At 45.8% G+C, this 15472-nt stretch overlaps 1 protein-coding gene across 1 annotated transcript in view; it reads right to left on the reverse strand.

The window, feature by feature from the left end:
• LOC118096803 (disintegrin and metalloproteinase domain-containing protein 2-like) overlaps nt 1–13876 on the reverse strand; it is a 48474-nt gene extending 34598 nt beyond the window's left edge. The window contains exons 1-8 of the mRNA XM_060283088.1: nt 13801–13876; nt 10810–10871; nt 10148–10226; nt 8887–8963; nt 7567–7756; nt 6226–6291; nt 4127–4198; nt 1369–1535 (exon numbers count right to left, since the gene is read on the reverse strand). Coding sequence (XP_060139071.1) covers nt 1369–1535; nt 4127–4198; nt 6226–6291; nt 7567–7756; nt 8887–8963; nt 10148–10226; nt 10810–10871; nt 13801–13830 — 743 coding nt within the window. The 5' untranslated portion in view covers nt 13831–13876. The remainder of the gene's footprint in view (nt 1–1368; nt 1536–4126; nt 4199–6225; nt 6292–7566; nt 7757–8886; nt 8964–10147; nt 10227–10809; nt 10872–13800) is intronic.
• Between the last annotated feature and the right edge of the window lie 1596 nt (nt 13877–15472).

Raw genomic sequence — 15472 nt, forward strand, 5'->3', positions numbered from 1 at the left:
TTAGCTTCACCTACAGAAAGGTTGGTTCACTGTCTTTGGCTGGTGCTCTTGCAATGGTATATTTTTCAGTTTACTGCACAAAAAGGCTGAAAATCCTTTGATCCTAATAGCACAATCCCAAACCCAGAAATAGGTCCCATTAAGCTCAACAGGGCATGCTCCTAGGAAAGTGGGCAGGATTTCCACTAACTGGTCTTAGGGGTGACATTAATACATAGTTTCCTTTGTAAAACAGGAGTTAGCCACATGAAGCAGGGAATGGGGCAGCAACAAGGCATGGTGATATGACAGCCCTTGCAGGGAATTAGTACAGGAAAAAGGTTAACCCCCCCCCCATCAGCCATCAGGGCAGCCACCTGCTTTTCCCATATGCAGCCCGTTAGAGAGACAATACACCACAACACTCCCAAATGCTTTTGCAGCCCCCTTTTCAACATGCAGCTTGGCTGCTGGGTGAGGCCAAAGGCCCATCTAGTGGAACATCCTGTTCTCATAGTGGCCAAGCAGGATCTCAATGCAAGAGCACTCTTCTCACTTGTGAGTCCCACCAAGTGTATTCAGAGGCGTTCTACCACCGACAGTGGAGGGAGAACATAGTTCTCATTTTCTAGCTGCTTGAGTTGTTAAACAAAATAAAACATGTAGTCTCATCCCTCAGACCACTACTACATTTGGGGTGATTTTTCAGTGGGAGGGGGGAATTCTGCACATGGAATGTGCAAACAACAAATGTAAAATGTGAGCACATGCACAACGGCTATATGAAGTGGACTAAAACTGATCTGTCTATCCCTGGTTTTAACAGCACTGCATTTTAATGGAAGGCTATGTTATTTATATATGCTACCTACTCTTAGGAAGAAATATTGTTGAAGGGCACTATGTTCTATAAAAAACATTTCAGTAAAGGGTAAAAGCTATGGCTCAGGGGTGGAATGCCTGCTTTCCACACGGAAAGTCCCAGGCTCAATCCCCACCAGCTCCAGCAAAGTCTGAGAAAGACGCTGCTCCAAAATCTTAGAGAGCAACGGCACTGACTCGGGCCCCACCTAGCATGCCCCACCCAAACTGTGATGTCATGATGTCACAGTGCAGGACGTGAGCTCCAGCAGCAAGGCGACTGGACCCCTCCCACCTGAACTCCACACTCTCTTCCACCCTCCGCCCAAACTCTGCACTCTCTCTTCCACGGGGCGTGGTGTCCATGCGCCTGTCCTGCATTTTGTGGGTGCTCAGCCCCTACATGTGAAATCTTGTGAGTGCTTCGGCACCCAGAGCCCCAGGGAGAGTCGCTATCTCTCAGTGTAGATGAGTATGCATGCTATAGCAATATTAGAATGCTTTATATGAGAGAATATACCTCCTTACACTAACAAAAGTGCCAGATCATGAGGCCGTAGAACAAGATATGAATTTTTCCAACGTAAAAATTTTCGTAGTAACACATCGGGCTCTCCTGATGTTGAGATTTTATTATGGTCCGTCCAGAACTCCAAAGAAGATAGAACAACTGTAATGTTAAGGCTAGAAAATATCTGAAAAGATGAAAAGAATGCAAGCTCAAATAAAGGCAGGGGGAAATACAGGTTCCAACGGTTCCATCTTAATTTTTGACGAATTCATCATAAAGATTTGGGTGATTGTAAGAAAGAGCCTGGTTCTAATTTGTGCCAAGCCAGTATGCAAGAAGCCAGGCGCTCAGGGCTGATGGTGCCCATGAGGCAAATGTGGGGGTGGCCTCAGGGAGGCAGCCTCCAGACAGCTGGAAGGGGCACCCCAGGGCACACATTGCGACACACAAATTGTCTGGGTGCATGCCCATAGTGGGCAGTGAGTGGTGTCCTGGTATCAGATAATTCAACCTAAGCTTATTAATCTGTAGGTTGTTAGTAAGGAGTGGCCATTCAGACAAATGTAAGGTAGTTGCCTTCAGGATGGGGGGATAAGATGGAGATAGTAGCCACGTTTCGGCAACATGAAATGAGGATTCATGAATGTTATACTACATGTAACTTAAGTGTTAGATGCAGGTTTCTGATGAGTGTTTTTTTTTGTATTGAACCTACATATCTTGTACATATGCCAACACCACTGATAATAATAATAATAATAATAATAATAATAATAATAATAATAATAATATTTATTCTTTCTACCCCACCCATCTCTGGATGGCTTTCAACAGAACATTAAAAGCAGAATAAAACTTCAAACATTAAAAATTTCCCAAAACAGGGCTGCCTTCAGATGTCCTCTTACAAAGTCATATAGTTGTTTATTTCCTTGACATCTGGTCGGAGGGCGTTCCACAGGGCGGGCGCTACCACCGAGAAGGCCCTCTGCCTGGTTCCCTGTAACCTCACTTCTCGCACTGAGGGAACTGCCAGAAGGCTTCCGGCGCTGGACCTCAGTGTCTGGGCTGAATGATGGGGGTGGAGACGCTCCTTCAGATATACTGGGCTGAAGCCATTTAGGGCTTTAAAGGTCAGCACCAAGACTCTGAATTGTGCTCGGAAACTTACTGGGAGCCAATGTAGGTCTTTCAGAACCGGTGTTATATGGTCTCAGCGGCCACTCAATAAAGGTTGAGAATGAGAATGAGATTTCCAGACTGCATTCACATATAGATCCTTGGGCTCAAGTGCTGCCCCCTTCCCATTCCTCTTTTAGCATGTCCACTTATGGTTTTAAACTAAACAGAGACTTCTGAACTGGGGAGGTTGGTTAGTTTGAACTATGGTTTGCTAACAAGTCAAGATCCCACACCAAAGTTTGATCCTGGTTTGTTTCAACAAACAGTACTTTTAACTAAACAAAATTCCTCCACCCCCCCCCCTCATCCTGCTACTAGTGTGAAGTGTTAGGGGTAGCCAGTGTAGTGCTCTCCAGACATTGTTGAACTCCCATTCTCTTAAACCATTGGCCATGCTGGCTGGGAAAGATGTGAGCTGTGATCGAACAACTGCTGGAGGACATCATGTTGAGCACCTCTGTGCTAAACTGTGTGTTGGCATCACCTGTCTCGAGAGACAATGGAGTGTCCCTGCAGGGGTGATGTCAAACCACTGTGTTAGCAGCACTGAACTGACCTCCCTGGGACACAAACTTGGGGGGCAGTGCGTCTGGAGGTCCCCCTCTCGGCCTCACTGATGGGGTCCAAAGGAAAGCAGAGCAAGGCGTCTGGCACCAGCGTGGCTGCAGCAGTTGCTGGAAGGAGGCGTACAAGGTACCACCCAACTTTCTTAGGGATTCCACTCTGCATTTGTGTAGGGTTTTTCCTTAGCCTTTTCTTTTCCCAAAGATATCCCACAAGGCAGCAGAGGTTTAGGATCAGAGTTTTCCTTCTTCCCAGGTTGATGAGCCCCATCTGCCCCTCACTTCCCTCTACCACACATGCAGAAACCGCCTTCTTGACTGTTGGACCCCCTCTGGGTCTCCTCTGCTCAATCTGCTGGAGCCTGTCTTTGCATGCAAGGGGTTGAGACCCATTAGCTCCCCTCACCTGGTTTGGCCAGCCAGCCCAGGCTGTTCCTGGGGTGTGGCCATTGTTGTATGCTGACAGCTTCTAGGAACCACAGGTGAGACAAACTACCCGAGAAGGAGCATGATGTGTCCCCTACCAGAGGTACTACCCCTCCCCTAACACTCCACACACCCCTGTGTTAAACTATGGTTTAACATTATGTCCTAAAAGCATCAGGCATGCCAAACTGGTCTTCTATTGTAGGGTAAGTACTACTGAAACTATGCATGCAGTTTAAGTTAGTCAAAACTAAGTGGTGTCTCGATTTAAATGGAATGTAATCTATACTAATTTAACTGGATCAAGACCTAATTATCTGATATAACAGAACATAATGATCAGTGTTGGCCATTTAATTATTTGCATACATTATTTATATGCTCCCTTTCCAAGAGGAACATTTTATGTAACATTGTAATGTTGAAATAAGATCACAAGCCATGACCTTATGAGTGTGCATGTATTCCTGTCATCCAATGCTATGCAATTACTTTGCCAGAGCAGATGCTTGCAAGACAAGGCTGTTAAGAGTGATAGCCAAGTGAAAACATCCAAGCGGCTCTTGTTAGTACAAAAGAAAAACAAAACATGGCAGTCACTTACACTGTTGACAAAACCAATAAGCTGTGCTATGCTGTCGGTTACAATTTCTCTGCTTCCACCCAAAAAGTTGTACTGGAGAGAAAAACAGTTGTGTGCATCATAGCAATAATAAACAATAAAACAGACAATAGTTATGGTAGACAGCCAGTGTTGGCAACAGAACACTGGGCCACATGCAACTTGATCTGAGAGCCGAACCAGACATTGGGCCAGGCATATATGAAAAAGAGATGGGAAGTGACTTGAATGCACTTAGAGCTCACCTTTCAGTGCATGCGTGTCTGTAGGATGGCAATGAATCAAACAACCCTAGCGGGGTGAGATGGTCTTCAGGGTCCTCAACAACATCCTGTCATGCTTGATTTGCAGTCTACTGCTAATAAGCTAAGTGAGTATATGGTGTTATCTCATTTTATACTCAGTAGTAGCCCTGCAAACCAGATTAGATTGAGATAAAATGGCTAGGCCAAGTTGACCCTATATGCCAAATCTCACCATCTAAGACTAACACTCTATCCGCTACACCAGTGGTTTCCAACCCGTGTGCCATGGCACCTTGGTGTCCCTTGAATGATGGTCAGGGGTGCTATAGGCAACCCTGACCTCTGTCCCTCTTCCCTTCCCTCCCTCCTCTGATGCCCTCTTGCATCTCTGCCTCCCAAAGGCTTGCACAGCTGTTTGTTGCAGCAGCCCTGGCTACAAGCTCCGCAGGCAAATGATGCCTCTGAGGCTGGCCAGGGGATGCTTAGGCAGCCTCGGAGTAAGCAAGCAAGTGGGTGAGGGAGCCCAGCCAGCCAGTCCACCAGCTCTTATTCTTGAGAATGGCCGAACAAGTACTGTAGGGAGCCAGTCAGGCAGGTGCCATGCTGGCCTTTCTTGTGCTTGCTGTGTGCAATGCCTTTCTGGGAGCTGAATGCCCAGCTCCAAAGGGAGCCTTTCTGCCCTGCAGGCCCAGTGTCACCCACAGCTGCCTCCCAAGGTGAGTAAGGTGCTGGCCTCATGCTCACCTTTGGCCGGTCTCCATTGGGCCATCCTCTTCCCAGGGCCTCTTTGGGGTAGTTCAGAGATCAGGGGCAGTGGCAGCAGCTGCCTGGAGGACTCCCAAGGAGAGGAGGCTGAGGGAATACTCCACAAGGCAGGGGGTTTGAAAAGGAGTGAGAGACTGCCGACTCTGCAGGCAAGGGCTTCTGGGCTTAACTGGGCTTCTGAGGCTTGGAGTGTGTTTCCCCACAGGGCAGCCTCAGAAAGAATGTAGTTGGTCAAGGGAACATGGACTCAAAAAGGCTGAAAACCTCTGCACTGTGGGATGTGAAACACATAGCAGTCAAGTACAACATTCCTAGAGTGAACATACCAGAGGATGCTTTGTACCAGCCAGAAGAAAACTTCCTGTTTCCTCCTGAGCTGGAACAAACGTCTGCTGCATGTGACTAGAGAAGGGCATGGTCTAATCTGGCCCTCTCTCTGCCTGGGAACAAGAGCACATCTCTCTCTCTCTCTCTCTCTGTGCTAAGGACAGATGTGCAGGGAGCACACCTCTCTCTCGGCTCTTCTCCATTTTGTTTTTCAATGTTACAGGTAGGTAGCCGTGTTGGTCTGAGTCGAAACAAAATAAAAAAATTATTTAAGGTGCTACTGAAGGAATTTTTTTATTTTGTTTTTCAATGTGTGTGAAGTGACTGCTTGTTCGCAGTCACTTAGGAACTAACTCCCTTATGGGACAGTTCCACATATGCATATACTTTTGTAACATAAGTCTGCTTTCAGGGATCCAACTGTGAACTGAATGAATGTGAGTAAACTATGTTTACATTGACTTTAATAAGATTGTCGTGTTTATTCTTTTTAAGAGGGACAAGAAGGGATCTTACCAGGAATCCTATTTAGAGGCTAAAACTAGCCTGCAACAAGCTGTGCATTTGAAAAGGGAATGTTTAAACTCTGCTTAGATATAGAACTTGCTAACACAAGTTAGGAAGGATATTATTAAACAATATATCCTCTCCTGCCTCCCTGAACATTCCCACAACACCATGCTGCTTCAATGAATTGCCCTTGCTAACATTCTAAGATGATGTTTCTTGTGGTTAGTAACTTACCAAACCCTTATCCAAAACGATATATATTTCTATGTATCTGTGTACTTTAGTGACATCTGACAGTGGCTGAGGAAAGACAAAATAAATCACATCTAGTTTTTAAAAAATTGCATTTTGGTCCCTGGAGCCTTTATAATGCAAAATGGGTTAACGTTAGCAGCAGATTACTAGGACCAAGCCTGCATCAAGCTGCCCCACTGAAAAAAAATCACTTCAAAAGCTGTGCATTTCTCCAGTTCACCTAACAGTGGTTCTCACTTTCCCAATTTATTCATCTACAGAAAATCTCTTCAGTATAGGCACCAATGCACTCAAGTCCCATTGCTGTCTATGGGTTTCAGCAGAGGAGTATGGATAATGTTTTTAAAAAATCCAGCTTAGGGAAAATATGCTTAGGGAAAATATGCACAGCTGTGCCCAGAAAGGTATTTTGGTATGAAGTTTATTTAGCCTTAGGGCTTGATGTTTGGCGGCAAGCAGGTATTGGTCAAGACATGAAGCTGAGAGTCAAGCAAGAGGACCATCAAGTCAACCTGATGGTATTATTCTTGCATTTATTCACCATTTACTAGATAAAATGCCTTGAAGTGTCATAAAAAGGATACAAGTACAGAAGTTTAAAACAAATATCAAAAGAAAAATAAACTACAAGTGTTCATTCTGCAATAATATAGAAAGGATAAATCCTATGCCACACTACTAAGAGAGGCTCTACGATCTCAATTAGGGATCAAATCCTTAGCTGAACAGGAACATTTCCCCCTGGCACCTAAAAGTTGAAAATGGGGGTGCCATGTGCACCCCCCTGAAGACAGCATTCCACAACTGGGGAGTCACCAGTGAAAAGTCCCATTTTCAGGTTGCCACCATCTGCACTACCCTCAGAGAGGGCCCACTAAGAAGGGCGTCGGATGAGAAACACAGGCAGGCGGCTCAGGACAGCCCCACTTTGCTCCGTTGGGGACGGAATCATTCCGGCGGCATCAGCACTGAGGGCTGGGCTGGCATCCCTCCGCCCAGTGTGCATGCACCCGCCCCCCACCCGGCACATGCACACATGCACACCAGCAACCGATGCTATGCTTTTTAATTTTTAAAAATTTATTCTCCATATCCTGTGTACACAGACATCCAGTGCAGGTAAGTTATGCAATGAGCATACAAAGGCAAATACAGCACACCTTTTCCCACCTTAGTAGCTATTGTCTATTTTATTGCATTGCATCTGTATTGTAAGCCTACTAACCCAAGTTCTCAGGGAGGACTCCAAATAAAAAATGAATATTGATGGTAATTACTCCTAAAGGCCAGTTTAAGAATGAAAGAAACCTCTTCACTTACCACAGTATCTGAGAGCAGCTTATAAGGCATGCCCTCACTCCCCAGTTGTCTTTCTGTAGATGGCAAATCTTCTCTCCTAAGTGGACTCTGTAGGTTTTTGTTGTTTATCTGATAAATCAGGTGCTCAAAATTAGCTGAGGATTTCAAATGCTCAATTCCATAGCTGACATTCTCAAACTGCAACAGCCCTCTGGAAAAAATAGAAAGTACTAGCCAAGGTTCAAGGAGACTATAGGAAAAGTGAGCTTAATTAACCTCAAACCCATTGTGGGATGCTAAGAATGTCTTTCATTACTCCCTTTTTGCTCTGAGCACACGCTACCCCACCTCACACATAGTAGCTTCCTGATCGCTCCCAAACAAACTTCCATTCCTTATCTTGCACCTCACCTCCACCTCTCTGTGCTCATGTCCCAATAAAATCCTGCCCATGACTTTTGTCTCACCTTGAACACTCTCAGCCCCTTGAGCACATCTTGCTCCACCCTTTCCCCTTGGCTGCCCTTTGATGAGGCTGACCCTCTCTCTTCCTTTGAAAACTAAGGGCTTAGCCACACTTATCTTTGGTCCCACTCTTTCAAGCAGAGGTCCAGGGTCCAGAACACATTCCCGCCCACCCCAAGCATTTGCACTTGTTAAAGCTGAATCAGTGCAAACATCCATTTGGGTTTTCCACTGACTGACATTTGTTCCAGCTGAGCTTTAAAGAGTGTGTTTTCACAGGGAATGCTCCAAAGTTAAAAACAGGTGCTCAAACACAGAGCTTTCAATTGTGGGCTGTGTCAGGAAAGAGCAGAGGAAAGGTAAGTGTGGATAAGCCCTAAATTATTTCAAGAAGACATTATAGAGAAGCAAAAGCCTGGCATAAGGAGTGCCAATCCCTGGAGTCTGCTAGCCCTGTGTGTGAGCGCACAGTCTCTCCTCTGGATGCCTCATACAGGGACAGGGGTATTTGGCTGTCTACTGGAATGCTTAAGCAGGGCCTCCACTTATGCTCAACCTGCATGTTTGTAAATAAACTCAAATATTACAAAACACAAGTAAGTCTCCAGTGATTTCCCTCCAAAGGAGACCAAACCTGGCTAGGCACCACACCTGGGAACTTTCCACAGCTCAGAGAAGAGTTGGGCTGCTGTGAACTTCCACTCAAGAAAGTCTGGAGTGTGGAGCACAATGATGGGGATGGGAGAGACAGGACATATACTGCATGCACTTTTGTGAAACATCTGGTGCCTAGATTATGCCAGAGACTGCTGGATTATGCCAGAGGTTGCTGCTAGGCTTGACAGATAATTGATTTAGGCTGTTGAAATCTCTTACCTGAGCCCATAACAGGTGCTGAGTATTGCAACAGAGTTTGGGAACCCTTGTATGTATCCTTGATAGAAGCACTCACTCTAAAGTTATTTTTTTAATTAGAAAAAAGCAATTGATGCAGCATTTACACAATTGAAATTCTCTATTAACTAGCCTTACATGCAGTTTTTAACCCTCACCCTCCTGCCTCCCAGTTTCAATTCCCCCTGAATTGTGCTTCTAACCAGCTTCCAGCCATTCAGGTCAATGGGCCAATGACAGTGTCTTAGAAAGAGAGAGCCTAGCCACAGTTATTTGTGCTGTTCATGTGAATTATTACTATCTATAACATGTGTACACTCCCATTCATCCAAGGATCACAGGGCAGTTTTCAATGTAAAAACACAAAAATAGATATTGTAGTAACAAACAAAAACAATAACCACCTCCCAACATTTAAAGGCCATAGATTATTTAATCAGCCCAAGGCCTGGGAGAAGAGGGATATGTTCTTGCCTGGCAGCTAAAGATATGTAACAAAGCTGCCAGGTGAGCCTCCCTGGGAGAGCATTCCATAAGCAGGGAGCCACCCCAGCCATTCTCATGTTGCGGCCCTCTAGGTAAAGGTAAAGGACCCCTGGATGGTGACTATGGGGTGTGCTGCTCATCTTGCTTCAGGCAGAGGGAGCCGGCATTTGTCTGCAGACAGCTTTCTGGGTCATGTTGCCAGCATGACTAAACTGCTACTGGCACAACGGAAACACCGCGACAGAAGGCAGAGCGCACAGAAACGCCATTTATATTCCACTCACTTCGTGCTTTGGCATCTCCCCATCCCCTGCCCCACTCCCCGCCGCCTTCAAGTTTTCAAAACCAACACTTTCTTTCTGTTTGCTTCCTTCAGGCCCAAGGTAATTTTGAAATTTCTTCTGCCCAAGTCTGGCATTGTCTTTGCTAAGTACCTCACCCCTTTGCAGCTGGCACAGCCTCTGCTTTGCTGCTCACCTGGCTTTGTTTCTCAATGACTTCTCTGCCAGGGAATTCTCCATCAGGAAAAAAACAGGGTTAGCCTGTATTTTACAATGCTTTTTTTTGGGGGGGGGGGACACAGAATCTGGCATGCAGGAATTTAGGAGAGTCATGGTACCCCACTCACCCATAACAATATTGTATTGCCTCAAAATTTTGTACACTTCTTTTGTATATCTGACAAGTGGTGTACAAACACTTAAAATCAATCAATAGATGTCTGAAATGACATCCAAACACAATTAAGAACCTTTACCTGAATATGTGGGGAATTGGGATGGACAAAGCCTCCTTGGTTGTATGTATAAACCAAAAAGTCATTGGGCAAAAATGTTCTGTGAAGAAAACAACAAAGTGATATTTATGTTGGCATTGCAAAAAGAATTACTGACTGCCCTCTGGGAAAAGTCTCATAGGGTTGGGTTGAAGAGGTAACTAATGAAGTTCCCTTAGGACGCTGTACTTTGTATTTGTCAGCTAGCAAGCTGAGGAACAGAATCAAGGGATGATTCTGAAATTTGCTGGCAGTGCTAAGTGGAGACGTACAGCATTCATAAGTACTACTGTAGTAGCAAACTGCCTATCACAATGATGGAGGCAGAGTTCTTTACTGCAGGGTGAGGCCCAGATCACCTTGAGAGGTTGTGGGCTCTCTCTCATTGGGGGTTTCTAAGCAGAGGGTGAATGGCCCTCTGTTATGGATGCTTTAGCTGAGGTCCCTGCATCGCAGGGGGTTGGACTAGATGACCCTTTCCAACTCAACAATTCCATGATTCTATGATCACACAGTGTCAGGGAATGGAGGGAAGGTTGTTCTCACCACAATGTTTGCCTCCCTTTGCAGTGGTTTGCTTTTCCTGTCTCCTTGATCCTTGCCCATCCTGGCTGATAAAGGGTTAAGAATAGGGAGTCACTTACTGTTGCTGCAGGTGAATTGTGTACGTCTTCTTTTTTATTGTAATCATGTAAGTCTGTGTGCTCTGGACAATTCAAAAAAACAAAACAAATCAATCAATCAATCAATCAATAAGAAGGGTATGTAGAAACAGTATTTTTACAAATGAAACGAATGGTCTCTATTGAAATGTATTTGATGATGGCAGAAAAGCTATGGCAGTGATTGGCTGAGCCTCTTTATCTTTCAGAGACGCAGTTCAGGACCCAGGGAAAGAAAAGAAGTTTCATTGATGAAAGAAGAAAGCAGGGGCCTGAGAAGGCATTTGCGGGAGTGGGGGCGGTGGGCCAAACCCTTAAAAAAAGGTAGGATTTTGATTAGTTGGAGTATTGAAGGGAAGATTGCAGGCCAGTGGAAAAATACAAGCTAAACTTCCTTTCCCAGCCAAAGCTTCACCTGGGATGGCAAAAGGTGCTGATGGCCCACCTGAGAGGAATCTTTGGCCTGGGGAGATGGACGGTTGCCAGAGTAACTGGGTGTAAAGTTACAGGTAGGTAGCCGTGTTGGTCTGACACAGTCAAAACAAAAAAAAAAAATCCTTCCAGTAGCACCTTAGAGACCAACTAAGTTTGTCATTGGTATGAGCTTTCTGTGCCCCTGAAGGACCAGGTGTGCAGCCTGGGAGTCATTTTGGACTCACAGCTGTCCATGGAGCCACAGGTTAATTCTGTGTCCAGGGCGACTGTCTATCAGCTCCATCTGGTACGCAGATCTCCCGCTTGGATTACTGCAATGCGCTCTACGTTGGGCTACCTTTGAAGGTGACCCGGAAACTGCAATTAATCCAAAATGCGGCAGCTAGACTAGTGACTGGGAGTGGCCGCTGAGACCACATAACACTGGTACATTGGCTCCCAGTACGTTTCCGAGCACAATTCAAAGTGTTGGTGCTGACCTTTAAAGCCCTAAACGGCCTCGGTCCTATATACCTGAAGGAGCGTCTCCACCCCCATTGTTTAGCCCGAACACTGAAATCCAGCACCAAGGGCTTCTGGCGGTTCCCTCACTGCGAGAAGCAAAGCTACAGGGAACCAGGCAGAGGGCCTTTTCGGTAGTGGCGCCTGCCCTGTGGAACGCCCTCCCATCGGAGGTCAAGGAGATAAACAACTACCTGACATTTAGAAAACACCTAAAGCCTTTGACTGTGTCGACCACAGCAAACTATGGCAAGTTCTTAAAGAAATGGGAGTACCTGATCACCTCATCTGTCTCCTGAGAAATCTCTATGTGGGACAAGAAGCTACAGTTAGAACTGGATATGGAACAACTGATTGGTTCAAAATTGGGAAAGGAGTACGACAAGGTTGTATATTGTCTCCCTGCTTATTTAACTTATATGCAGAATTCATCATGCGAAAGGCTGGACTAGATGAATCCCAAGCCGGAATTAAGATTGCCGGAAGAAATATCAACAACCTCAGATATGCAGATGACACAACTTTGATGGCAGAAAGTGAGGAGGAATTAAAGAACCTTTTAATGAGGGTGAAAGAGGAGAGCGCAAAATATGGTCTGAAGCTCAACATCAAAAAAACCAAGATCATGGCCACTGGTCCCATCACCTCCTGGCAAATAGAAGGGGAAGAAATGGAGGCAGTGAGAGATTTTACTTTCTTGGGCTCCTTGATCACTGCAGATGGTGACAGCAGTCACGAAATTAAAAGACGCCTGCTTCTTGGGAGAAAAGCAATGACAAACCTAGACAGCATCTTAAAAAGCAGAGACATCACCTTGCCAACAAAGGTCCGTATAGTTAAAGCTATGGTTTTCCCAGTAGTGATGTATGGAAGTGAGAGCTGGACCATAAAGAAAGCTGATCGCCGAAGAATTGATGCTTTTGAATTATGGTGCTGGAGGAGACTCTTGAGAGTCCCATGGACTGCAAGAAGATCAAACCTATCCATTCTGAAGGAAATCAGCCCTGAGTGCTCCCTGGAAGGACAGATCGTGAAGCTGAGGCTCCAATACTTTGGCCACCTCATGAGAAGAGAAGAATCCTTGGAAAAGACCCTGATGTTGGGAAAGATTGAGGGCACTAGGAGAAGGGGACGACAGAGGACAAGATGGTTGGACAGTGTTCTCGAAGCTACGAACATGAGTATGACCAAACTGCAGGAGGTAGTGCAAGACAGGAGTGCCTGGCGTGCTATGGTCCATGGGGTCACGAAGAGTCGGACACGACTAAACGACTAAACAACAACAACAACAACAAAAGGCAGCCCTGTTTATGGAAGTTTTTAATCTGTGATATTTTAATGTATTTTGGTATTTGTTGGAAGCCGCCCAGAGTGGTGGGGGAAACCCAGCCAGATGGGCGGGGTATAAATTAATAATAATAATACATTTCATTAATTCCATTCCATTTATAATTGACCCGCCTAACGGCAAATAATTACAATTACAACAAATAAAGGCTTGACATATCTTGCTTTGCAGGTCATGCATCTATCTCATATATTGGTTTCACCTTTTAAGTTGCGTTACTGAAATAAATGCACTTTTTGATGATATTCTAATTTTCCGAGTTTCACCTGTAGTACAATGAAAATGGTCCTGTTCATAAGACTCTTCATCTCAGGGGTTTGTATGATGACGGAACAGGTGGGGGGCAATGCTTCTATGGCTGCTTGGAATTCTCTGGGTGGGTGGGCAGAGTTGGCCACAGGTGCCAACTTGAATAAATTATGATGGGGGGGGGGGCAGATAAGCCCTTCTTGTCAGGAGACAAACTCACAAAAGTGACTCACACAAAAGCAGTGGAGGTGGAGCCCTCTGCCTCAAACTTTTAAAGGAACATTTTCAAATGCTAGAGTCAAGTATGCCTCTAGTTTTAACCTGGAGAAAAGCATGCATTAGCAAGCTTGGGAAATCACTGTGCAAAATATCACCCACTGAGTAGATGTTCCCTCCATATCCCAAATTTTTGAATAAGTAGATTTCTTAATTCCAAATACCTCATCTTCTCCTAGACCATCTTCAGTCATGTTGGATGGAATTTTCTTTGGATAAGTGATATGCAAAAAGGTTTGGCAATCTGGAGAAAAAGAAAAATGCTAAGAAGTTAATCGCCATTTAACTTCTACAAGGTGCAAATGTCACAGCACCTTAAGACACCTAAGAATTACATCCAGTCACATCCAGTTGCACCTGAAAACAGTGAGTCTGGAAACATCCTTAATGATATGTGGCAGGTTACATCCACAACAAAGCAGTTTGGAGGGTCCTTAATATATTAACCCCCCCTTAATATACATTTCTGTTATCTCCTAAGGCAATCCATATGCATAAACTGAGGCAACTTCTCCTATCCTAGGCTACATCGCCCTATTAGCATACAATTTATGGTCTTTCCTTAAGGAATATACATTGAGCAAGTGAACAAAGAACTCTCTAAGCAGCACCTTGCTGCATGTGATCTCTGCTGTGTTTTTGTTTTATATAGGTTTTATTCTGATTTTAAGGGGAGGGGTCAGGGCTGCCTGGGAGTGGGTCCCAGCCAACAAAATGGCTGGGGCAGGTTCCACAGGGGTGTGTGTGTGTGTGTGTGTGCACTGGGACAACGGATCTCGGTGATCATGGGTAGGAGGAGGAGTTATGCTGAGACCAGACCATGTCATTACCGAGGAGGCAGGCTCAGTCGTTGTTTGAAGACTATCCCTGCCTCCGGGTCTGGTCCTGACCGGATGGATACTGGAATCGGCAAGGGAAACCCACATGACCTGAAGGTGCTGCTGTGCAATGCCAGGTCAATGATCCACAAGACCACTGCCACCCACGACCTGATTGTGGATGGAGGATTTGACCTGGCATGTGTGACAGAGACCTGGTTGGATGAAGCAGATGGGCCTGTCCTTGCCACTGCTTGTCCACCAGGTTTCTCTTATGCACAGCAACCCAGGCCATCTGGGCGGGGAGGGGGGGTTGCAGTGATTTTTAGGAAGTCACTAGTTTGCACCAGGCGTCCTATTGGTGAGACCAGGTTTTCTGAGTGCATGTTCTGAAAGTTGGGCAATAGGGGCAGTACAGGATTCCTTTTGGTGTACCGACCTCCCCGCTGCACCAAGGATTCCCTGCCCGAGCTGCTTCAGGTCGTGTCGGATGTGCTCCTGGAGACACCTAGCTTGGTTGTCTTAGGGGATTTTAACATCCATGCTGACACGACCTTACAAGGAGCCGCTCGGGACTTCGTGGAAAGCATGGCCTCCATGGGGCTGTCCCTGAATAAGTCTGGCCCAACTCATAGACGCGGACATGCCACTTAATGGATCCAAATGGCTTCCAGAGAGTGGTAGGGGATGCTTTATCCCATGTTGATGGCCTCTCAGCCGATTCCCTGGTGGCCCGCTGGAATGTGGAGTTAACCAGGGCCATTGACTGTTTGGCTCCGAAGCGCCCTCTCCGATTGCATGGAGCCTGGACAGCCCCATGGTTTTCCCTGGAGCTGAGGGCGATGAAACAGTCGCTGAGACGGCTAGAGCGCCGGTGGCGGAAAACTCATTCTGAATCTGACCGAACACGGGCTAGAGCTCAACTTCGAGCCTACCAAGTGCAATAGCGACGGCGAAGAGGACCTTCTTCACCGTTTCTATCGCATCTGCAGAAAACAGCAGCAGGAGACTATTCCAG

This window comes from Zootoca vivipara, chromosome 15, assembly GCF_963506605.1.
Source record: "Zootoca vivipara chromosome 15, rZooViv1.1, whole genome shotgun sequence".
NCBI classification, from domain to species: domain Eukaryota; kingdom Metazoa; phylum Chordata; class Lepidosauria; order Squamata; family Lacertidae; genus Zootoca; species Zootoca vivipara.